The sequence below is a fragment of the Lathamus discolor genome, chromosome 3 (genome assembly GCF_037157495.1).
Source record: "Lathamus discolor isolate bLatDis1 chromosome 3, bLatDis1.hap1, whole genome shotgun sequence".
Taxonomy (NCBI): Eukaryota; Metazoa; Chordata; class Aves; order Psittaciformes; family Psittacidae; genus Lathamus; species Lathamus discolor.
The window spans coordinates 88,490,796-88,516,366 of NC_088886.1; the positions used below are offsets into that span (position 1 = coordinate 88,490,796).

At 39.0% G+C, this 25,571-nt stretch overlaps 2 protein-coding genes across 10 annotated transcripts in view; one reads left to right on the forward strand and one right to left on the reverse strand.

Moving 5' to 3' along the window:
- The window catches only part of SLC25A12 (solute carrier family 25 member 12), a 51,034-nt gene extending 33,969 nt beyond the window's left edge, over nt 1-17,065 (forward strand). For all 5 annotated transcript variants that reach the window (XM_065670386.1, XM_065670387.1, XM_065670390.1 and 2 more), the window contains 7 exons: nt 682-734; nt 925-1,005; nt 10,972-11,112; nt 13,061-13,199; nt 15,508-15,666; nt 15,858-15,948; nt 16,472-17,065. In XM_065670386.1, coding sequence (XP_065526458.1) covers nt 682-734; nt 925-1,005; nt 10,972-11,112; nt 13,061-13,199; nt 15,508-15,666; nt 15,858-15,948; nt 16,472-16,658 — 851 coding nt within the window. In that variant the 3' untranslated portion in view covers nt 16,659-17,065. The remainder of the gene's footprint in view (nt 1-681; nt 735-924; nt 1,006-10,971; nt 11,113-13,060; nt 13,200-15,507; nt 15,667-15,857; nt 15,949-16,471) is intronic.
- Nucleotides 17,066-17,294: 229 nt separating this feature from the next.
- DYNC1I2 (dynein cytoplasmic 1 intermediate chain 2) overlaps nt 17,295-25,571 on the reverse strand; it is a 30,589-nt gene continuing 22,312 nt past the window's right edge. For all 5 annotated transcript variants that reach the window (XM_065670395.1, XM_065670392.1, XM_065670391.1 and 2 more), the window contains 7 exons: nt 25,253-25,399; nt 24,817-24,930; nt 24,408-24,541; nt 23,253-23,397; nt 22,260-22,400; nt 21,110-21,235; nt 17,295-20,664 (listed from right to left, as the gene is read on the reverse strand). In XM_065670395.1, the coding sequence (XP_065526467.1) occupies nt 20,551-20,664; nt 21,110-21,235; nt 22,260-22,400; nt 23,253-23,397; nt 24,408-24,541; nt 24,817-24,930; nt 25,253-25,399 (921 nt within the window). In that variant the 3' untranslated portion in view covers nt 17,295-20,550. The remainder of the gene's footprint in view (nt 20,665-21,109; nt 21,236-22,259; nt 22,401-23,252; nt 23,398-24,407; nt 24,542-24,816; nt 24,931-25,252; nt 25,400-25,571) is intronic.

Sequence of the window (25,571 nt, forward strand, 5' to 3'; positions counted from 1 at the left end):
TAGTTCCTAGAAAAGTGTATGTGCTTTTGCCAAATGGCAGTTCATTTTGGTAGTAGCTATTTTTCAAGAGGAAGGTCCTTTTCAAGATAGGTTTCTCTTCACTAAGGCTTCCTCTGGGTGAGATAAAAAATGCTTAATAGTAATAGGGTTTAAAGAAGTTCCTGCTACCATGTTGGACTGAACAAAAGAAAATCCTGTATATGCTTAGTTGACTGGAGCCTTCAGAAAACTCGGGTCAGTGAATCAAGTAGAAGTGAGTTAATCATTTATCAGTCATGTATATCTCACAATTACTCTCCTATTTTAAACAGTGATTGTAAGGTTTATGGGAAAATGATACTAAGTTGCTAAAAAAGTCAAATGAATTCTTATGTAATAGACATATCTAAGGTGTATGTTCAGTCCTTACCTTTTGTAACTTCTGTACAGCAACAGCATTAGGCTTGACTTGGTTCTGGAAGGCAGATCTGGTTACCCTTTTTATTATCATTTTCAACAGAAATCTTAACATAAAATTGGGTTGGTATGAATATGTAGTGCTCTAGTAGCATCACACACTTAAATGACATCCACCTCAAAGGATATCCCATGTGCAGAAAGGCATTTCTGTAGCGCTCTTATAAAATACTAGTTTCTCTATTAGGAAGATAATGTTGCCTTATGATGTCTTTGTTTCTATAGGCTTGTTACCACAGCTGATAGGTGTTGCTCCAGAAAAGGCTATTAAGCTAACTGTACGTACCTTTTTTTTTTTTTTTCTGGCATCCTTTTGTTTGTTAACATAACAGGATTTATTTCCTAAAATGTGTGAAAGATGACCACTTACAAGCACTCTAATACATATGGTTGCAGATGTACTTGATGTCTCTTAGTAAGGAGGAAAAATAACTTCAAATTGTGTGTAATGTATTGTATCGTTACTAGGTTAATGACTTTGTCAGAGACAAATTTACTAAGAAAGATGGTTCCATTCCACTTCCTGCAGAGGTCCTTGCTGGAGGCTGTGTAAGTATCCATCCTGTATTCCCAGGGAAAAATTATTCTTGTTTTCTGTTTGGAAATCTTAGCAAACTTACGAGTTGAGTTCCCTTGGAATTATGTCCTTGATCAACTTCTTTTGGCCCAGTTTCTTTTTCAGTTTCAGCAATGGTTTTATTCACAAAAGGCTAAAGAGAGGGGACCTTTTCTCCCTTTCCATACTTTTGCCTGGGTTGTTTATGGTTAGTTTGGAAAGATACATGCACTTCTTGAGAAAGGATTATAGAGATGATAATTGAGTTTCCTTCAGGGCTACAGCAATTTAAAAGATCTATTTCTTGCTGCAGATTTTAAGAAGGAAAAGAAATACACTCTTCACCTTGCTATATGTGATTTTTTTTGTTAGCAAAAATGTGGAAAAACGGAACGATGTAGTCTTGCTTTTCAGGTAACAGGTATGAGTGAATTTTCTGTTTAAATGACTTTGTACAAAATCCAGCTAACTGCATCCATCAACTAAATACAGCTCAAAAGCATATTGTGTTTTTGTTGAGATTGAGGGCTGTAATTCAGTGGGTCTCTTAGCAATCTGTGGTTTGAATTGATATTGATGATAGATTTCTTCTGGTTTTGCACATTGGCTGGTTTCATTTGTGGGATTCCCCAACAGTTGTTAACCCTATAAAATATTTAAGGCTTGAGTTAGGTTTCTTTTGTAGCAGAAAACACTAATAACTTCCAGTTGAGTAGGCTGACAGGCTGGTATAAAACCTCCTCTGCTTACAAAAAAACTGGGGGCAGAAAGGTTGTTGACCTCTGCAAACTTTTAATTCAAAGAAGCAGCCCTGAAGGGAGGCTGCTTATAGTTCTGCCTGATTGAATTTGGCAGCCTAGTACATGCTTGAGTCTTCACCTGTCAGTGTATAAAGTTTATTTTCTGAGAAATGTGAGAAAGCAGCTGTGATGTATAGCTTGCAGAAGGTGAAACTTCTTCTGGAAAGCTCAATAACACAGAAAGCACATAGAAGGCATTTGTAACTGAAGTGAATATAAGTCATTAGTGTTTTTCTCTGTGCTTAAATTAATAATTAAAATCAAGCATCTGATGATCAGTTTTATTATTTTGTGTTCTTTTTTACTGAAATATATTACTTGGTTGGGGTGAGGCCACCTTTCTTTATTTTTTCTGTATTCCTTCTCTCTCTGTTAATACAAAATGATGGGTTACTGTGTGACTGTTTGGATTTCATTTATTTTTAAATTATTTTCAGCATCTGGATGTGGGTAACAGTTTTTTTTTGGCTTTTCTTTATTGTTTAACACTGAAATATTTTGCTAATAGAATCATAAAACCATAGAATAGTTAGGCTTGGAAAGGACCTTAAGATCATCCAGTTCCAACCCCCCTGCTGTGGGCAGGGACACCTCACACTAAACCATCTCACCCAAGGCTCTGTCCAGCCTGGCCTTGGACACCACCAGGGATGGAGGATTCACAACCTCCTTGGGCAACCCATTCCAGTGCCTCACCACCCTTACAGTAAAGAACTTCTTCCTTATAGCCAATCTAAACTTCCCTTGTTTAAGTTTTAACCCGTAACACCTTGTCCTATCACTACAGTCCCTAATGAAGAGTCCCTTCCCAGCATCTCTGTAGCCCCCCTTCAGGTACTGGAAGGCTGCTATGAGGTCCCCATGCGGCCTTCTCTTCTCCAGGCTGAACAGCCCCAGCTTTCTCAGCCTGTCTTCATCTGGGAGGTGCTCCAGTTCCCTGGTCATCCTTGTGGCCCTCCTCTGGACTTGTTCCAACAGTTGCATGTCCTTTTTATGTTGGGCATACCAGAACTGTACACAATACTCCAAGTGAAGTCTCACTTGGAGACCAGTAGTTCACTCTTAATATAGGCTAAATTCAAAACATGCTTTTAACCTTGTCATAAAATCAGAAGGAGCAGCATTATGCCCTTATATAGTTCTCAGATGTACTTATTACTATCTCTGTTATTTGCCTGTGTTTAGTGCTGAACCTTTTCCTGTTTAAGAGGAATAATGCACTTTTTCATCATTTCTGGCGTGGAACTAGTATTGGATGAGCAAAATGAGCGAGCCATGTTTTCAGCCCTTTTATAGAGATTACAGCAGAAGCCTTCCTGACCTTTGAAGGCCCACCCTCTTGCAAGCTGTACAAAAGCACATTGTGCATGCTACAGTCCTCGACGAAGAGTAAAAAAAATCCTTGTGAGGAAATGGAGACAGCTTGGGCAAGGCTCCAGCAGACCTAGCAGATTCTCCTCTCTGGCTGGCAGTGCCATATCAAAGCTGATGTATGGTGTTACAGTCTTCCAAGACCTGCATGTGAGGACAGGTGAATCCTCTGATACTAAGATAGTAGTGATTTAAGAGAACCTGTGTAGGCTGTTCATTATCTCAGCTCTGGAGTGTCTGTAAGAAGCGCTACGCCATCCAGCAAAGAGGCTACCCATAGGCATGTGCCTCCTTCAGAAACAGTAACTCCAAGTGACTGGATCTCTTGGGCCAAAATCTTACTTCTCAGGCTCCAATTATTCTCAGCTCCTATAAGGTTATGGAATAAACTCCTGTTTCCACTAAGAGGAAATGTCTTAATTCTTGTAGCTGTTAACAAAGATACCGCCCATGCAGTGGCCTGTTTACATGGTCAGCTGCCTGTCTGTTGTGTTTCCTTCCTTACTGCAGGGTAGGGACCTCCCGCAGGCAGCCTGTGCCCTGTGCTCCTTGAAACCTACCTGCTAGCCGCTGGGCAATGTAAATGTCATTGGGAAGTGTAGGGTCTGCTCTGTCAGAGCCCAGATATTCCCAGCTGCTCTCAAGCTGTAGCTATATTTGAGCACTGCAGAACAGCTATGTGGGGCAGCTCAGTTACAGTGGGTCAGGTCATACCTGTCAATGAAAGGGCTCTGGTCCCTGGTGGATGAAACTGATATCTGATCTTCTTACCTTCCTGAGAGTATGCTGGTTTGTTAATCATCAACAGCGCTATCCACACTTATGCATGTTCAGAGCAAGCAATTTCTGTTGCTACTGTTACTGTAATTAATTGAATTACATTTCATTGTAATTCAGTCATTAGCCTGCATTCCTGCCTTTGGAGTTTTCGGCTATCAGTAGCTTTGAGTTGCAGGGAGATTGAGGCTTTGGTAATAATTTCCTGTATCCTGACAGTGGCTGGGGAAGCAGGGAGTGCATACCTGATACAGACAGTGCTTCTCAAAGGAGCTTACATGCATGAGGCATGTGACTGCATCATGAAGGGCAAGGTGCTGTAGGGCAACTCTTTGTCCTCAGTTGGGAAGCAATGTTGAAGTAGACATCTAATGTTACATAAATGATTCATAAATACTGTTACAGTAGGTAAAGATGCTGTGATTTTAAGCTGTAATTTCTCTGAGTTACATGGGAAGAAATGGGCTCTTCCCATAATTCAGTGTGCATGGTGCTTAGCATTTTGAATGGATGAATCCCGTTTGATCAGAAGACATTTCCGATTTGTGCTACAGGAAGGAAGAGGATGTGGGGTGCCAGGCAGAAAGGGTCTAAGAACCCTTCTTGGGGGTGTAAACAGTGCATCTGTTGATGATTAGGGGTTGGGAGGAGTGTGTGTGTGTCTGCACATTAATACACATCAAGGTCCAAATTTACCATTGATTTAAAAACTTTTACATATTTAAACATTAAATGTAAAATTTAGTCTAAATATTTTGGTCATACTTGTAAAAAGAGTTTTCACATATATTTCTACATGTATATACACATACATGCAAACATGTTAATGTAGGCAAATAGGAATGTGTCAAATATTTATTTTTGAAAAAATAATTTAAAATGTCACTGGTTTATTGAACAAACATAAAAATACAGAATTATAGCTGTCAGGCTACTTTGAAATCTTGAAGATACTACTTTTAATATACTTTAAACAGATAAAGTTTAATTCTGCTTCTAATTTTACTGCTTTATCTTGATCTCTGTTGTGGACATTTAAAGTTAGGGATAAAATTATTGTTTAGTAAAAGAGACAGTAAGCTTAATGTAGGTGCATGAACAATGACAGCTTTGCCTTGAGAAAGAAGTGCAAGTTCTTCTGATGTTTTTAAACCAGACTGTTTTAAGTAACATCTTATTTTAGCTGCTTGTAAGGAACATAGTTGTGGTCCAGGATGTGGTGGTTTCAAAAAGGAAGGAAGGAAGGGCCTGAAATAGGCCTCTCCCCCTTTGTAGCATATGCCTTTCGGGTGGAATTGGAAAGGGCAAGAGGTCTCATGTTGCAGGGTCATTTGTGTATTTCCTTCAGCCTTTGGCATGTCATGGGGCGTTTGCTGTGGGATCTCAAACTACATCTTTTCTCTCATAACCTTTGCTGTCAGACTTAGTTCCTTTATTTGCTCCTTGTGGAGTTATTTTACATGACATTAAGGTTAAGTAGACATTTTTATTACTGGCATTTTTTTATGTGTATGAATAACCTCCATTCAGAAACAAATTTGTCAACCTTTTTTAAAGTGTCTGTTGTAATTTATGTGTGAAGAGAGGTTTTTATGGGGGGGGGGGAATCTAGATTTAGTGCACCTTCTCCAAAAGAAGTTCAAGGACTGCAATGTATACTTGTATGTGTATATACATGTGCACGTGTATTTAACATACATAGCTGACAGCTGAAGTAAAATACTTTGAAAAAGAATGATGATGATTGCTAGTGATTGCACAGAAGCATGGAGAATTGCGTTGCAACCCTCCATGCTGCCAGTTCATTTTTATTTGGAGATCCTTTGTGTCATTCTCCTCTACATCCTCTTCTAGGGAGTGCTGTTCCTCTGCTCCCCAGGCAGCACTCGCCCCTGCCTCACCCTTCTGTGTCAGATAGATAGGCAATCCTTTACTTAAAAAACACACACAAATGAAAAATAAGTTACTTTTTTTTTCTTTTTCTTTTGAAGTTCACAATGAAAAATTGAAGGGTTTTTGTGTTGCATAAAATCATAGATTAGTTAAATTTGGACGGGACCTTAAGATCATCTAGTTCCAACCCCCCTGCCATGGGCAGGGACACCTCACACTAAACCATCTCACCCAAGGCTCTGTCCACCCTGGCCTTGAACACCACCAGGGATGGAGAATTCACAACTACCGTGGGCAGCCCATTCCGGTGCCTCACCACCCTTACAGTAAAGAACTTCTTCCTTATATCCAATCTAAACTTCCCCTGTTTAAGTTTTAACCCGTTACCCCTTGTCCTGTCACTACAGTCCTTAATGAAGAGTCCATCCCCAGCATCCCTATAGGCCCCCTTCAGATACTGGAAGGCTGCTATGAGGTCCCCACGCAGCCTTCTCTTCTCCAGGCTGAACAGCCCCAACTTTCTCAGCCCGTCTTCATACAGGAGGTGCTCCAGTTCCCTGATCATCCTCGTGGCCCTCCTCTGGACTTGTTCCATCAGTTCCATGTCCTTTTTATGTTGAGGACACCAGAACTGCACACAATACTCCAGGTGAGGTCTCACAAGAGCAGAGTAGAGGGGCAGGATCACCTCCTTCGACCTGCTGGTCACGCTCCTTTTGATGCAGCCCAGGATACGGTTGGCTTTCTGGGCTGCTAGCGCACACTGAAGCCGGCTCATGTTCATTTTCTCATCGACCAGCACCCCCAAGTCCTTCTCTGCAGGGCCGCTCTGAATCTCTTCTTTGCCCAGTCTGTAGCTGTGCCTGGGATTGCTCCGACCCAGGTGTAGGACCTTGCACTTGTCGTGGTTGAACTTCATAAGGTTGGCATCAGCCCACCTCACAAGCGTGTCAAGGTCCCTCTGGATGGCATCCCTTCCCTCCAGCGCATCAGCCGGACCATACAGCTTGGTGTCATCGGCAAACTTGCTGAGGGCGCACTCAATCCCACTGTCCATTTCACCAACAAAGATGTTGAACAAGACTGGTCCCAACACCGATCCCTGAGGGACACCACTCATTATTGGTCTCCAGCCGGACATTGAGCCATTGAACGCAACACTTTGCATGCAGCCATCCAGCCAGTTCTTTATCCACCGAGTGGTCCATCCATCAAATTGATGTCTCTCCAATTTAGAGAGAAGGATGTCGTGTGGGACAGTGTCAAACGCTTTGCACAAGTCCAGGTAGATGACATCAACTGCTTTACCCTTGTCCATCAGTTCTGTAGCCCCATCATAGAAGGCCACCAAATTGGTCAGGCAGGATTTGCCCTCAGTGAAGCCATGCTGGCTGTCACCAAGCACCTTGTTTTTTATGTGCCTTCCAGGAGAATCTGCTCCAAGATTTTGCCAGGCACAGAGGTGAGACTGACTGGTCTGTAATTCCCTGGGTCTTCCATTTTCCCCCTCTTGAAAATGGGGGTTATATTTCCCTTTTTCCAGTCGTCGGGAACTTCACCTGACTGCCATGATTTTTCAAATATGATGGCCAGTGGCTTAGCAACTTCATTTGCCAGCTCCTTCAGGACCCGTGGATGGATTTCATCAGGTCCCGTGGACTTGTGTACGTTCAGGTTCTTAAGATGGTCTCGAACAGTGGGCCCAAGGTCTTCATTCTCGTCTGCCATCCAAGACTTGGGTGGTGTGATCAGAGCCTTTGCCAGTGAAGACCGAGGCAAAGAAGTCATTCAGAACCTCAGCCTTCTCCAAATCCAGGGTAGCCAGTTCTCCCGAGAGCTTCCAGAGAGGGCCCATGTTGTCCTTAGTCTGTCTTTTATTTGCTATGTAATTATAGAATCCCTTCCTGTTATCTTTCACATCCCTAGCCAAGTTTAATTCTAACTGGGCCTTAGCTTTCCTAACATGGTCCCTAGCTTCCTGGGCAACATCCCTGTATTCTTCCCAGGCCGCCTGTCCTTGTTTCCACCTTTTATAAGCCTCTTTTTGCTTCAGAGTTTCCTCAGCAGCTCCTTATCCATCCAAGGATACGTATTCTGTATTAAAGTTGATGTTCGTCTTAACTGTACTTGTGAAGGACCTTATTCATTCGTGCAACTCCACTGAATTCATTTCCCCTCTAAGTGCGAATTAAATCACTGCTCTGCTGAAAAGTTTGCTGAACTCCAAGTGTAACAGTATGAAAAGTCAAGACTTGACTAGAAGTATATATTGCTAATAGGGAACATTTAATGTGGTATCTCAACACTTGCAGCTCTTTTTGAGAAAGCTGCCTGTTGAAGTTTGCCAACACTGTGAATATTCAAAGTGTAATTAAGAGCTTTTCAAATGGCTTTCTACTGATATGCTAGGGCTTTCGTTATATTTTATTTTGCTCAATAACCACCATCAAGTCATATTTTAATATTATTATTATTATAAGATATAATTCTGTTTTAACTACATACAATTTGTAACATTGTAGATATGATTAGTATTGCTACTGTATTATTAAAATGCATTGTGTTTAGAGTCTTTTCATTTCAGTATCAGAAGAAGGCTATTGATGATTTGTGCAGAAACGGAGTTGCACACCTAGGAGAGGAGAATTTTAATTGCAGGAAGATTGAATTCAGGGTAGAAAATAGAAATGTTTATGAATTGGCCTATTTGTGTTTCTGTAGTGGGTGTTAGGCAAATAGGAAGAGTTATTTCAGCTGCTCTGCAGGATGTGCTAATTTATAACATTAAAAATAAAAAATGGAATATCATATATATGTAAACAAAGGATGCATATTTAATGGGCAGGTAGCTGGTAACTGTCTAGAAGGAATGAATTTCTATCTTAGGGTTTAAATTTAAAGTTACTTGAATTTTTTGTGCGGTGCATTGTGTTATGTAGTAAGAACATTCTGCTTAATGTTTTGTCTACCAAATTATTTTTAAAATGAGGTAAGGAAATTATAAACATTTGAAATTGGTTTTCTGTTTAATGCAATATTTCAAAAACCCTATTGTTGTTTAACAGAACTTGCCAGATGTCAATTTCACAACTTCTATTTAGATGGGAACTTTGCCTAGCAGGACAGCCATTTCATCTTGCATATATAGCTGTGTATGAGCTAGGAAGGAAAAAGTGAGATGAGATGTAAAGACAGAAGAATGGCTTTGGACACAAGTGATGTCAAGTAACTGAGTAAATACAGTGCAGTAAGTCCAAGGAACAGAGAAGATGCAACAAGTTTGCCTCGTCTGAGAGTTCTAGTCATCGTCCCAATGGTTGCAGTAAACGTCCACAAAAATTTCGGTTTTGATTTTCTTTCAGAGAGGTGAAGAAGTGAGGGAATAAAGCAAACATTAACAACATAGACTGATCATTTGTGTGGAAAACATTAAAGACAGTAACTACTGCAGTGGAGGTAATTAATCAAAAGCAGGGGCTGATCTTCCACTGTTTGGGTCAAGATGCTTTAGCAACGCCATAACAATGATGATTTAAAATGTCTACTCTGTGAAGTAATAAACGGGACTTCCAGCAAAGGGATGGGAGTGTGCTCAGTAAAGGTCCAGAGAAGTGTTGGATGCTTGGTCGGTGAAGATTTTGCTGCTTCATGCCCACCATCTCATAGATAGTACCCTGGTGCTTGGTCATTCTCAGTGGGAGCTGTTGAGGTTTGGAGTGCTCCTTTGTCTCAAGTCTGGAATAAATCAAGTCCCCAACTTCTAAGCCATGCTTCAGGGCTGATCTCAAGTTTATTCTGCCTGCTGCTGGAGAGAGGAAGATTGTGCTATAGGCAGAAAAGATTAGATCATTAGTTCATTAGTTCAGAAACAATTAGCAGAAAACACCATGCATGCTGTCCAGGTGCTATAATGGACTATTGATTTAACTTCACAAACACATCCCCAATATTATAGAAGACAATTTATTTCCTGGGCAATTTAGAAGTGGAGAAAAGCTTTAATTGCAGATGTTCTGCATATTTTCCTTCAGTAAAAGTTGATGGGTCAGAGGAATAGATAAGGATTAAGAGGAGCTTTTAGATTGTGAAAGAAATGCTTTTTAAAGTTGGCTGTATTTAAGTGATTATATGCCATAAATTTTAAGGAAGTGGGCTTAATTTTTCAATTAAAGAAGGTGGTTTAGGAATAAGGGGGAAAAGGAAGCTTAGTAAAATCAAGCTGATTTCTGATGAACTTCTCCAGAAGCCAATGCTGTAGCACCTGTAGCAAACCAGGGAGAAATCTAAACATGTCATTTTAAGTAAGTTTATGTGCTTCTGAAACTGAACTGTCAGACTGAATCCTTCTCAAATCTGAAACACATTTCTTTGAAAGTCTTTGGTTAAAGAAGCAGCTGAAGCAGCTCTTCAACGCTATTAAACTAGGAAGTTTGCAAGATAGTCCTTTAGCACTGCTAATAGAGTATTTCCTGCATGTAACATCTGTCATATTCAGCTCAGAGAAAGATATGATTCCTGTTTCTATCTAGCATCATATATTGAAATGTTACTCTTCCTATTTAAATTTTATATTTTGTTTCCACTTAGGACAATTAAAGGCTGCTAAACAAAACCCCAAACACCTTTTTTAATAATTTAAAATTACACCATTAAATGCAAATTTACCTTTTAAACAGCATCACCACTAAATGCAAATAACATGTCTACATGTTGGTGATGGATTATTATTGAATAAACATAAGGTCTTCTTTATATGTGTTTTATATTCTAGTAGCACAAGTCTAGCAATTAGTTTAGTATTTTGTGTAATATCTTAGACTTTTAAACACAGCCATGACTTCTAGAAAGCGGTGTCAAGGAGAAAAGCAGAGATAGGCTGAATTAATCCACTTCTGTGGCCTATAAACATATAAATATAAAGGTTTATTTTGTGCAAACCCACGATTTCTGATTTGGGGTTTTTAGCTTCCTGACAGGTGCTTTATTAAGTGTATCTCATATTTTTACATGAGAATATCAGCCAGTGCAGTGAGAAGTGAAGGCATTCAGCACCTTGCAAAATTCAATCTGTCACCCCATGCTCTAGTAATGCAATTTATTTTCTTTTGGGGTTTGCAGGCAGGAGCTTCCCAGGTCATCTTCACTAATCCTCTGGAGATTGTAAAGATTCGGTTGCAGGTGGCAGGAGAAATTACTACAGGACCCAGAGTCAGTGCCATCTCTGTTATAAAAGATTTGGGCCTTCTTGGCCTTTATAAGGTATGTATTTATTTCTGCTTTGAGTGGCTTCATCATTTTATGTTTTATGCTAAACTTTTCCGTTGTTGAAACAAAGTCTGTTTAAAACAAAGACATCTTTTGAATTTAAAACCAATCTCTTCCCGCAGGGCAGCCCTACAGTGAAAAACTGAAGAAACCCCACTTCTATATTAATGGCAGTGGGATACAAAAAAGTACTCCCCCATGCTATCCTTTGGGCTTTTATGCCAAGCTACAGGGAGTCCTGTATTGCAGACCTGCTGGCTTCTGGCACCGATCATTTCATTTGGTGGGGTTTTGTGGAAAGTTTCTGTAGCTTTTCCCTGTGTGTTTTTCTTACATTTATTTTGAATGTGTTGTTGTCTTTGCAGCAGGATATTCTCTTTGTCTTAATAATTTGATGGCAGTGAAATAGTAGTAGAGTTTAGTAAGATTCAGATTTTAAAGAAGTGGTGGGATTTGTCAATAACAAATTCCACTAAAAAAAAAAAGCCCATATTGTACTGTACTTCAGCAGAATGCCAGTCAGCAGACTCCTTCCCTGCAGGTATACTTACTACCATCATTACAGATCAGATGTAATGGAGCAGAAGCTATTAGTTTTCTTAAACAAGGAAGAGTATTTCTTCCTGCATCTTCTGCCAGTGCAAGGGGTAATACGTAAATTCTGCAGTTGTAGTAGCTGGGCACTTACAAAACATTGTTTTACGTGATCTGTCCATAGACCTGCAATAATGCTATAAAAATGTGCAAATTTACTTCTAGAGCTGAAGCTTTTGTTTTGAATTCAGTAGACAAGATTCAAGGCCATTAAAATTCCTAAATATCACAGGTATTTTGGTACATGGGACAAAGTTACTGTTTCTGTTTGCAGTAATTAATGAATTGAGCTTATTGAAAATGATGCTGTTCTTCAGAATTGCATTCTCATTTGTGAATAACTGTAAGAACTCATTTTGGAGCATAAAGTATCTGTATGAAAATGATTGAAGAAACAAGGTCTGTTTAAACCACGAAGGGTTTGTAATGTGTGCTGTCTGTTAATATAACTGGTGGGGGACTGGCCTCAGGTGGCTCCATTGCATAGAGGCTGATGCTTGGAGTATACCACAAGGGTATTTAGGCAAGGAGTGGCATTTTTGTAACATGCATGTTTTCAGGGTATGCAAAAGATTTTTTTACATGTGATGGCTCATTTGAGCTTTGTATAGAAGGAGTTACTTTAGTTGGTAACAGACTGATGACTGAAGTTACTAAGAGTATTAGATATGTTTTATTCTAAGAATTTCAGTGTTTTTACAGCATGCAAAGTTCTGTTAAGGAACTCTTTAATGCCAGTTTGTGGCTAAGAGCTACTCCTTGCAGTACTATCATGACCATTAGTTTTGTCTTCCTCTATCTTCCACTTACTAAACAGCTCCCATTTTGCAGCAGTTTCCCTCTATTTGCTAACCTTCCAGTGCAGCTTCTTCAGTCAACCAGATGACTATCAGTGGAGACCAGTATGAGGTCTTACAGTATTCACTGATATTTTAGTAGTGCTTTTGTGTTTGGTGGAAAAAATGGCATGCAAAGACTTGTCTTGCTGCTTCTGAGATTGTGGGTTGTTGTCAGCAAGATGTAAGGACAGACCTTTGTCACTTTCTTCATCACACTTGGTTCATACGTAAAAGATATTTATTCTAGGTACTGATGTCAGGATTGATGTCATGTGTTGAGTAAATTAGACACGAACCTTGAATCTTCCTCATTCTTGAAACTTACTTTAGATATATTCTTTTTTCAAGTGCAACCCTACATCTTCTGTTTCCTGAGACATTTATTTGCTGTGTTATTTACCTGGTAGACCAGAAGAGTTGGTACTTGTGAGCTCAGGCTGCTTGCTGGATATCAATTCTAACCTTATTTATGAAATTTATTTGTATTATGTCTCTGTTCTGTGTGACAGGGTGCCAAAGCATGTTTCCTCAGAGACATTCCCTTTTCTGCAATCTACTTTCCTGTTTATGCTCACAGTAAACTGATGCTTGCTGATGAAAATGGCCATGTGGGAGGACTTAATCTCCTTACAGCTGGAGCCATTGCAGGTAATTTTGCAGAATGTTTTCCAGAAGTACTTTTTTTTTTTTTCTTTTAGTGAGTAATGTTTAATATTCATTCAGTAGCCCCATATAAAGGAAGGGTACTGTACCATTGTATCTGATTTAATCTAAATTTGATCACTGTTATCCTTAGTGGGAGGCGATGTAATTTTGATGAGAGCTAATTACATTTGCATAATGTGGATAAACAGCGTAATGCAGCTCAGCAACTTGTAGTCAAATCTGATCTGTCTGTCTCAATAGGGTTTTACTTGTTACTGTGCTCTCAGAGTTGAAGGCTAATTTGAATCTTTGATGAACATAAAATGAGAGATCATAACAGCTAGGAAGAAAATGACTTACTGAGTTTTGGATTCCTGAATAACTGAGAAGAAACTTTGTTCAAATGTAATTGCTAAAACTAGGGCATTAGTTTGTCAAGGAGCTGAAGTTAAAAGTATCATAATCTGAAATTTAAAATATTTTAAGGTTTCTTTTAAAAAATCTGTAGTATAAAGTGAAGAGGCAGCTGTGATAAAAAGCTGTTTTTACTAAGTGGCAACTGATATAAAAATATTAGGTGTAGGAACTGCAGTGGTGGATATATGAAAATGTGGATAGAGGTGGCCAGATTCTGCACAGCCAGGGATTAGATCACTAGGATGAAAACCAGGCATCTGCAGCCTCTCAGTCGCAAATGATTCAGTGTTGGAATCTGTGCAGTTTAGAAACATCACTGGGTTGAACAGACCTTCTGTTACTTGTTACAGTCATAAGGAATCACTGTATATACATCAGTCATGAGCTGTCTGTGTGTAAAGAATGGTTTCCCACACTGGACTTGATACAGAGCTTGGCTGCACCTGCTCTTTGCCAGTTGGTGCGTTCCTTGTGCCAGAGGGAAGGGAGAGACCAGCTAGGACCAGCTAGGAAACGAGTCACAGATCTGTAGCCCTGTTTATTTTCAAGCAACAGAGAGCTACCAGAAACAGCAAATTATTTAGCTTACTGTACTCCTGGAAGCACATATAAATATTATTATTTAACTTGTATCTCATATAAATGGTTTTAATTTTAGATTACAGACTTGACAGCTTCTCTTTGTTTGATTAGTGTTTCTGGGTCACACATACTAAGTGATGAACCCTATTAAAAATGTGTGTAAATCTTGTAGGCCTAGTTTTATAGAGTATAGAGGAACTTGCCTTTTTGAATTGCAAATTTCAAATTCCCAGTTGCTCCATCTATTCCTGTAATGCGTGAGCAGCAGGAAAGAATAGTCTGAACATACCTGCTGTAAAGGAAAATAGCATATGGTTGCTATTAGTGTATGCTTGTAGGCTTAACGACATTGCTTCTGTTTTCCTTTAAAACCTCCTGAATTGCCCTGTGACACTTCAGAGTTCATGATGACCTATGCAGATCAGTGACTTGTTAAAATTTTAGTTCAATTTTAACCAATTGTAAAAGTTCAACAGAAGTCAGAATCAATTGCAAAGTTCTAGTCAGAAGATGGCTCCTCTTTTTAAGAGAATTAAATTTGTACGGTATTCAGAAATACCTCCGATATCACAGCTACGTACTGTGGAGTACACTTCTGAAAACTTTCTCCTTTCCTTTGACTAGAAAGCTGAGAGTGGTGCCTTGGAAGTGGAGATTTGTTCTTCCATCACATTTAGCTAGTATCATACTGTTGGCACTAAGCAGGCTTCTGAAATACCTTCATTGTCCTCAGTCTTTTTATGGCTTGCCTATTGAAGTAAGCAGCATCTATTCTCCTACGGAACAGTGCAAACAGTAGTACAGATGTATTTCTGCAGAACAGATGGTTTAAGTAGTAGTTTTCTTATTAATAGATGCATGTGTGTAGTATTCAATTTCCCAGATCAATCATCCACTTAATTTGCAAAACATGTTGTAGAACTTTAAGAAATGCAATAAGGTTGCACACCTAATTTTTGTTATGGGTATCTATCTCTTATTACAGGTATAACATATGAGTGAACTTAAAAATGCCTCTCATCTTTTTTTGAGACTACTGTTAATGACAGCCCAGTAGAAGGTGTTGAGAGAATTACTGTTGATTAATTATTATTTTCTTTACTATCAGTTATAGCCTTTAAATTTAGAAGAAACTCAGAATGATTATATCAAGCACAACAGTTTATATTGTCATCAAGAGTAAGAGCTTGCATTTTTAGTAAAGCCTAGTTTTTTGGGAAAAACAAAATTTAAAGTTTGTGGTTGCATTTTTCAGAAGTGGTTCCTCTCACAAGCATCTTTGTGCAAATTAAATGTGGTTTTCTTCTAAAAGGTGTGCCTGCTGCTTCTTTGGTAACCCCTGCTGATGTCATCAAGACAAGACTGCAAGTGGCAGCTCGCGCTGGTCAGACAACATACAGTGGAGTTATTGACTGCTTTCGGAAGATTCTAAAGGAAGAAGGTGCTTCGGCTTTTTGGAAGGGAGCTGGAGGTGAGAAACATGCTCTGAATATTAGGGCTGACCCTGGATCTGCAAACTAATAGTTTGCTTTGTTAAGGACTCAAATTAGAGCAGTATTTGCAAGGTCTGATTCAGAAAAAATGTAATGGCTTGTTCAAAATGTTCAGCTTCTCCCCCGAGAAATTCTTTTGTTTGACACTGTGATTTGTAATATTTAACAGCTCGTGTGTTCAGATCTTCGCCCCAGTTTGGTGTTACTTTGGTCACTTACGAACTTCTGCAGAGATGGCTTTATGTCGATTTTGGAGGCCTGTAAGTCAGATACTTGCTTTTTAGCTTGCACAAGAAAGCTGCGAAGTTAAGAAGACTCTTATTTCTTTTCCCCGTGCATGGGACCACTTAAACTTGGTGCCTTAAAGTACTTAAAATTGCAGTATGGAAGAAATCCCCCCATCCTTATGAAATTGAGAGATAATTGCATGCTGCTTCTAAACAGAAGAGATGAAGACCCATCTCATATAATTTTAATACATTAATTTGTATTGCCATTGTAGCAAAATATTTTGTCCATTTACCCCATGTCAGTGGAAGTTAACTGTATTTAACAAAGCTATTGGCAAAAATGTAACTTCAGTTTTGGCCTTGATTTCCCATGAAGCTGTGGTCTGAACTCAACTTTACTTGACATAGAAGTGAAATTAAGGTCGGGTTTAACAGCCTTCCATATTCAAACAAAAGCCTAAAGTATTTAGTCTAGATTTTATAGAGTTATCCAGGCTTAAGAAAACACTTTAAATAAAGGAAAGGCTTTTTTTCTTTTTCTTTCTTCAAACAGCAAACCTTCTGGATCAGAAGCCACCCACAAAACTCGAATTTCAGATCTTCCTCCTGTTAACCCTGAGCACATAGGTGGATACAGACTTGCTACAGCTACATTTGCTGGAATAGAAAACAAATTTGGGTTGTACCTTCCAAAGTTTCGATCTCCTGCCGTCAGCCCAGCTCAACCAAGTAGCAGCTGAATCCTGGAACCTAACAAGTGATGCAGTGGAAAAAATTCACCAGAGTAGGAACAGTATTTTTTCCAGTCAGCTGCATGTTGCTCTAGCTGAACTGAGCTTGCAAATCTAATTACTCCTTTCTGATATTGATACATACCTGCATTTATTTATTTGCACACAAGACTGATTGGAGCTGAGGTTCTATGCCTTATTTTAACCAGCGGCATGAATCTGTAGCCTAGACTTTGCCTTGCACAGCTTGCATTTAATGTTACTGTACATATTGTACATCTTTGTACAGAGACATCATGGCATCTATATCAATACCCATTTATACAACGAGTATTGCAGTTCAAAATAGTTTGAAATGTACAGAATGTTTTGAAGGCATTTTGTTAACAATCGTGACAATAAACTATTTAAAACCACTTCAGTCAGTTCACTGCTTTGTGTTTACAGAAAAGGTGTCCAATTGATTGGGGTTGGTTTTTTCCCCTCCACAGATTATGGATCACAGATTAAAATGTAAAGATTAGATGCACCCATTTAATGAATGTACAGCGCAGGACATAGCCTCTGAAGGAACACATTTCACTGATTACAGCAAAGGCATTAAAAGGCAATGTGCTGGCTTGTAAGTGCAAGAGGAGACAGTAGTTAGATGAGCACATATAGTATTTTATTTTGCAGCACTGCTTTGTTAACAAGGAAATTCTCTTGAAATACAAGGTAATACTAGATGTGTAACAGATCCTACCCCGATGGTAGCATATTTCAAACACAATATTTGCCAGTTATTAGCAGCCTCAGTAAGTTATTCAGGATTTACTGAGTGATTTTTCCCAAACCGAAAACTTTTTATAAAAAAAGTTGAAGGCATTCTCTTTATTTCTAGATTGTTTTACCATTGAATGATTAGGTTATTCTGGAAAATAGACAAGCTTACTTTAATATTCATCTAATACACAAAACTGATTGTTTACAGGTCCAGTTGAGAAGAAAGGAGAGAAGAAACAAAAAGCTTGAACTGTTTCTGGCTTAATGTCTGCCAAAAGTTTATATGGTGTAGTTTTTAAATGCAAAGGTGGTGCAGGAAATAGGGGAGTCTGGGTTTCTACAGCCAGAGGAAAAGTAGTTATAGTACCCCTATTACCAGAGAAGAGAGAGGTGGGTTGCCAGCCTTGCTTACTGAAGTATGACAACCTCCCATCTTTAGTTCTACATGTTTCTCTCGGGGTCAGACATCGCACAGTACAGTGTGTCCCAGCAGTATGAACTGACCTGAGGTTGTTATTTTCTTGCTGAGGTGACAGCAGGCCAACATGAAGAGCTTTAATCAGCATATGAAGAAAGGCCTCCTTAAAAACTGAACACTGCATGTACAGACAAGCCCTCTTTCAGTTCTAGCCTCTAAGCAAGATACAAATTTGGTGCTATTTAGTGAGCTAGAGGTTACAGTATGTTGAACTTGGGAGTTTGATCACTATTCTGCATCATGCCTACATACGTACAAATATGTATGTGTGTATTTTTATATATATAATATATATATATGTGTGTAACACCATTAGAAGGCTTCCTGTCCTTATTTGGACTTATTTTTCCTGTTCAGGTTAAAGCATTGCCTGTTCTGTGCCATTTTCCAGAGACAGGCTTCCCAGGAACTCTCTCCTGTATCTATGTTTTGTTCTGCGCTTTTCTAAGTTGGATACAAAAAAATGGCAGGTACCCACCACTGGCATTTCATCTTAGTCACAGCTTGTTGACTGACTTCATCAAGGCCTTAGGAGACTTTACAATGCAAGACAGCATCTGTATTTCTTCTAGCTCCAAAACTGGACAGTGTGGCTCCCAGGATGATCACTGACAGTACCTAACATCACGGTTGGTCTCCGTGTTGCAGGTATGGGCTTTACATTTTTAACCTGTACTCAACTATTTTGTGAGGGAGGAACACAAGCAGGAATGAATACAGATTAGTACTGAAATGTAATAACTGAATATGACCAAAAGGTCAAGATTATGGAAAACTGATGCCATATGACCTATATCTTTATGCCACAATCCACTGAAAGAAAGCTTTACCTACTGGATTTCTGGTAACAAAGTCTGAAACAAATGTATTTATTAATAAACAAGAAGTAACAATTTAAGTAAAAATAAACAAAAAACCTGCCCAAAGCTAAGAAACCCCAACCAACCATCCAAAACAGCAAGACAAGAATTCTTGTGCCTCAAGGTAAAAAATCATCGCACGGTGTACCTGTTCACATGTTACTCAACTGAACAGATAGCTGGCTGTCATAAGGTTGATATTTACCTTGTATGTCTTCCTCAAAGTGAATGGCATGACTTTTTGTTGAAGGGGGACTTTTGACAAGACAACACCAGTGGAAGCCTAAAATCTATTTCACATTCAAGCCCAGTGAAAAAGAACCTCCTGAAGACAGAACTGCTGCTATTGCTGCCTGAGTCTGTGAGCTGCTCGCAACAAAACTGAGACAAGGAGAAACATTAAAAAAAAAAAACCAAACCCAAAACAATCCAAACCCTAACATGAAAACCAAACTTAAAACACAAACACCATAGAAACAATACTTCTGGACCTAAAGCTGATTATGGAATATCAACCTATTTCCTACTTTTAAGCATATAAAACAGCTCTTCTGGCAAAACAATAAACTTGTAGCAAATTAAGAATACCAGAACCAAACTTAAAGTCCTAAGTTAAAGGCATCAGTACTGGTTTAGTGCCTAATTAGTGCAAGTCAGAATATTCACTTAACCACCTTCCCCCCAACCCAAAAAACCCCCAAACCAAACCAAAATAAACAACCTAAAAAACCCAACCAAACAATATAACGATGTCCCCCATGAACCATAACCCCAAAACTGATCTTGATGGGAAACTTTAGAGAAAGATGTACTCAAAAATATTGACCTAAAAAAGTTTAACAGAAATTGCAACCATTTTGTTTCAAGCCATTGAGAAGTTTTGTTTCAATCAATGCAGAAGTCTTTATTATACTTAATGTGGAAAATTAGTAGCAAGTCTGTAGTTAACAGAATCCTAATCATGCTGTAGAAATTAAGTCAAAACATAGCTCCTTATCCGATGGAAAAAGTCAACTGACAACAGCAGCCTTTTTCCTTTTGTCTGATTGCCAGGGTAGGAAGTGGAGGTTGGGGGTAGAAAACAGCTCTGCTGCATGTAGTAAAATGAAAGCAGCAGCTCCCAGAAACTTCCTACTCTCAAACTACTGAAGGGTCACAGATGATGGGCCAGGGCAGCTGACAAGTGCTCATACAATATTTATTCATGAATCAGTCTCACTTTTTAATGCACCAATTCAAACAAAAGAACTGGGTATTAAATATGTATTTCATTAATTCAGGTCCAATTATCGAGTTTGGAACTACAGACAAATTTTTATTAACATATATTACCCACTACCTTATCCATATATAAACAATGAAACTTACTTGGAACATATGCATGCTTATTATCATGGGTAATTCAAATTAAAGAATGCTTCAGAGATTAACTACCTAATGAAGGCTAGTCTTCGTAATATGGAAAGTTTAGCTTAGAAACAGAACTTTCACTTCTCAGACATACTGTTACAAAGTGGAAATTTCAGAAGCCCAATAGCAAATTTACACCAGGTTAGTGTTTCAGCAAAAGAAGGTCCTTGCAAAGTCAAGGTTAACTGTATTAAAAGTTACACAAACCCAAGTATGTGCTTGTAATTTATATATAAAAAGTGACAATCTGATTTTCAGTAATCTTAATACATTTTCAAAGTCCATAGTTGAATCCATATATCCTTCCCATAAGCTATTACTTGAACTGACACGTGCACTTTGCATCAAATCATTCACCATTCTACCACTGCTGCCTATTGTTATAGATCTACGCCGGTATGCGGGTTGCAGCTTCCTCTTCTGCATCAGCTCTGTTAGCATTTATTTCTGCCAGGGTTCGACCAAACCGAGTCCACTCATCACTGCGAGGAACGGCAATTTGCTGTTGACAAAGAGAATGTTACTTGAACCTACTGATAAACAAGAAGTGAGCTCACTTGGAACAGCAGAGTGCTTGAGTAACATTCAGAAGAGGTTCCAATAGAAAAGCTTATTTTTATGTAGTATAACTTTTTAAATAGTCTGAACATCAAAAGCTCTAACTAATAAAGGAAGCTGAATCTGAGAATCCTGTATTTAAGTATGTAATGATACTATTACAAGCTTGCATGATCAGTCTCCATCCAAGATGGATGCCTCAAAAGGGAAATATTAATGCCACATCCTCATCCAATCAATTAGTTACGTACTACTGCAGTACACAGACTTGCAATAGCCACAGCTTCCCTGTAGGAACAAGGTCAGGACTGCTTCACTGTAAAATGTTTTGCTCTGCACTTCAAGATGTGGTCAGAATTCACACTGTTCACAATACAGGGTATACATACCTCTCCCACGTCATATATAACTATTTGTCCCTCTGAATCACCAACAGCAATCTCTCTCCCAGAATGTGTCCATCTCACGCGGTTCAGAGCAGGGTTACCCTCCACAGTAATGCTTGCAGTTGGCACCTATATCCATTTGAAACACATGGATAAAAATGCATGAGGATTCCATAAGCTACAGGTTACAGAACACTCCTAGTCCCTCAGTGTTGTATCAAAGGAAGTGCCCAACATTTCCACTGACACAGAATATGCAGATCTCAGACTCTCAGTGGCCCTAGGCTGTCACCAGTGACATGACCAAAACAACACATCTTTTGTCCCTTGGCCAAAGTACGGGCATCCTCTATCAGAAAGCACATCTGCACCACACTCTTGTCATGAGACCTGAGGCACTGACAGGCAGGCAATCAGACAGCAAGGAGGAGGCCTGCAATTTCAAGAAAGATTATGACAGAGGGCAGGGATGAAGTCAGCTGCTTTGGCAGGTTGAATCCTATCCAAAGGCTAGAACCAGGTAACTCCTGTTTGAAGCCATAGGCTGGCACATTGCTGCAGAACTGCTCTTCCTTCTAAATGCAGTTTTAAGAAGGTGAAATTTTAAGAACTGAGTATCTGCCAGGTTCTTCCTCTCACCTACCTCCAACAAGTTTAAGTCTCAGAAAAGATTTATAGTATAATTAAGTTTGTAACTCACACCAGAAAACAGAATATTGACTTAAGTCTACCAACAAATTGTAATTTCAATTGTAATAGTATTATTACAGCAAAGGTAATACGGCAACTGGAACAGCAGTGTGGGGGTAAGAGGTTTGCTGACACTGTTCAGCTGTAGGCTGCCAAGGCCATACTTGTGGGAGGTCTATAATCACTTTCATGGATCAGTGTTACACTGACAGATGTTTTGCACTCTTGTTACAGTTAAAACAATTTAATTACCACTGTTACTCATTATGAGGAAACATTTGAGTAACAACCTGTAACCAAAGAACAGTATCTATTACACACAAACTACTGGAACTACAGACTATGTAAGGACAACAACAAAAACCCCAAACCAAAACACTATGCTGAACTTGTGACATTTTTTCCTCCTCTAAGTATACAAACACTTTTCAGCTGCATTTGACTGTTAACCTGACAGGCTCACCTCAGTATCATTGTTGAGATTCCACAGGTCAAGCCTGCCCATCCCATCCACACAGGCAAACAAGGCAGGGTGAGTTGGAGACCACATCACATCATAAACATAATCTGAGTTGTCTTCAAAGGAGTAGAGGGGTTTGTTATTCTGAAAAAAGCAAATGTAACAATGCAATACCCAAACTCTGCCCTTCAAAATTATAAAGCTAATGGGTAAAGCAAAATACAGAACTTCAGCAGCATTATCAGCAATAAGTACAGAGTGATTCACATTTTGACTTAATTTAAAAATATGCCTCTGCAAAAAAGCATTTCCAAATTAATACTATTGTAACTACTATTGTTAAAGGGATGCTTTCCAAAGCATGCAGCCTTTTTGCTAGCTACTACCATAAAACAATCAGTAGCAAACTAATATTGTAAGAGATTGTAAATTCAACGAATTAATAATGTTCTAAATCAAGCCAATGATAATTCAGCATGAGCACTTCAGATTATTACTGGGAGATTCCAACAGCGCTTCCTCTGCTTTGCATCCATCAGAGCATCAAACTAACAGAGAAAGAGGTAATTCTGGCCATGGGAAAGACATATTTCAATCGTGAGCCTCCTGGAGTTTAACTGACATCAGGTTTTGGTGCTGCTCCTTGACCCTCCACAAAATTGTAGCAAAACATTTGCCTTGTGCATAATACAAAGCAACCAATTTTACAACATGATTTACGTTTGATTACATTGTAATAATTAGTGAAACAAAGGGCAAGAGGATGAACAGAATGGATCGCAAGTATACAAATGATGTACAATCTGAAAGCAAAGTTTTATGTTGTTAACTATAGTTTTGCTCGTCAGCTGTCTCCTCTTTGCAGGCCTGCTGCTAGGAACCAAGAGAGCTTCACACGATTTGATCTCAGTTTACTGAAGTTTCTTAAGTAGCTTACATTATAGCACCACCTTGTGTCAAGGACTATGAAGAAAACCACTGAACTATCTAAGTTACCTTAGTTGTCCAAAGCTTTACTGTCCAGTCAAAAGAAGAGGTGACAAAAAGATGTGAGAAGTCTACAGGTCCAACTGCTGCATGGCAGTTGATACCTGTGATTGGTCCCTGGTGTCCTTCAAACATCTCACTGATTCCAGCTTTGCTGTTTTAGAATATATAACCAATGTTAATTTATCTGGAAATCGTACACCTGCAGACAGAGACAGCACTGAAATGCAATTTAAATATAGCCACAAGAAGATTTTGCTGCTTTCTATGGAGGTTACCCCTCTGCAATAGGCTTCATCACCACAGGATCACAGAAGACCATGCTTGAATACGGACCTTAACTTCAGTATCTATTTCCTGCTAACTTTAAGTGCCAAAACGTACCATAGGGAGAAGAGACTCATTCAGCAGGTACCAGTCCACACATTTAACCACATTATTCTCCAAGCAATAGCTAAAACTTCCATTCATGCAAAGAACAAAATCCAGTCCTCAAGAATGAGCACAGAACTCCCACAGGCTTAAGGGAAGTTCCATGTACCTCATGGACACAGTTTGGATATAAACCAGTAACAATATATCCTTAATAGCCTCCTATCAGAAGCGATGAAAAAGAAGGGGAGGGAGGGGGGCAGATGGGAAGGATGTTACACAAAAGTGATACAATTTGGGGTATTTTGGAGTCAAAACACTGTGCGGCAAGGGTGATGTGTATCTGAGATGAAACCTGGACACTCAATTATATTTAAGAAAGCAATTGATAAGATACAGTCAGACAATTTCAAAATAGATTGACCAGCAGGAGAAAAGCTGGCCAATTTAAGATTTGTGCGTGACGTTACTGTACAATTAGCTACAGAACCCATACGAAGTTTGGAATGTTCTGCTACAATTCAGATGAATAAAACTGCAGTGACCTACAGTGCCCTCATCAGCACAAACAACTCCTAGACACTGAAGGCAGCACAGTACCAATTCAATATTCCAACTTCTTCTGGTTTTAATAAAGCTCTGTGCACTGGAAATCATATACAGCTATTTCGAACTCCTTCAAGATAAAGGAGTAAATACACACTATAGATGATTTTAGGAGTGTGCAGAGCACGCAGGGACTCATTCTTTCACTAGATTAATTTCCTTTGAACAATTAAAGTTTGTATTCACCTGCCATGACGACACGCAGTGTACACAGAGCCTTCTTCACTGCCAACAACAAAGTTGTTGACATCTCCAATAGGGAATGACATGCATGTAACAGCCACAGCCTTGGACTGTTTGTGAACCAGCTCCATGCTATCCTGTAGAGAAAATATCAGCAACCAGCTTAAAAAAACCCCACAACATTTTTTCCACAGGTACGGAAATATTTTATCACATACTTATTGAGTTATCAAGTATAATTCTGTGTGTTAGGAAAATGTTTATTAATGCTTTTTAGATTCATTAAAGTTTTACAAAATATTAATCTGGAATAGATATTTTATATATATATATATATTTTTACACACACACACACATATACATACACACACACACACACATATATATATATCTATCTCCAAAGTTATCCTACCTGGGGCTGAGAAAGCATGTCCAGACTCCAAGAGCATATTTTCCCATCAGTTGAGATACTAATCAAATTATGAGCATTCTGCGTCCCAACAACATTTACACAGTACACTGGGTGCTAAGAAATGTAAAATATTATCAGAAAAAAGAATGTCCAAGTAGCAACTAATTCTGGTGTAATATAAACAGCAAAACTTCACCATTTAACAGAGCATAAAAAGACTGACTGCAGTACAGTACAAAGAATACTCCCCTATAAAACTAATATTTGTTTTTCTGACACTCTGATTTTTATGAACAGCCCAGTTCTTCAGTGATAGCATGGGCAAAATACAGACATAAACATGTAAGCATTATCAATCAAGTGCACTGGACAGAGTTTCCTAGAGGTTAAATACATCTCAACAGGGAACAGTCCTTGAAGATATTTCACCCCCTACCGTGTGAGCAGCAGCTGAAAGTGGAGTTCTCTGCACTGGGGTTCTCTTATTGCTGCGATTATCCCACAGCACTATTTGGCCTGAGTATGTGCCACCAACCACCAGATTGGGATGAAATTTTGCAAAGGTAGCTGACATCACCGCTGACTGAAAGGAAAAGAAATCAAACAACAAAATACATAAAATACACAAAAAACTACCCTTTAACAACACTATGCCTAATCTAAAGAAAGTGAGACCAAACAGCAGAATAAGTAATTTGCTTAGATTTATTTGATACACTATTTCACTGTCCAGTTAAGGATTCACAAGCACTTTG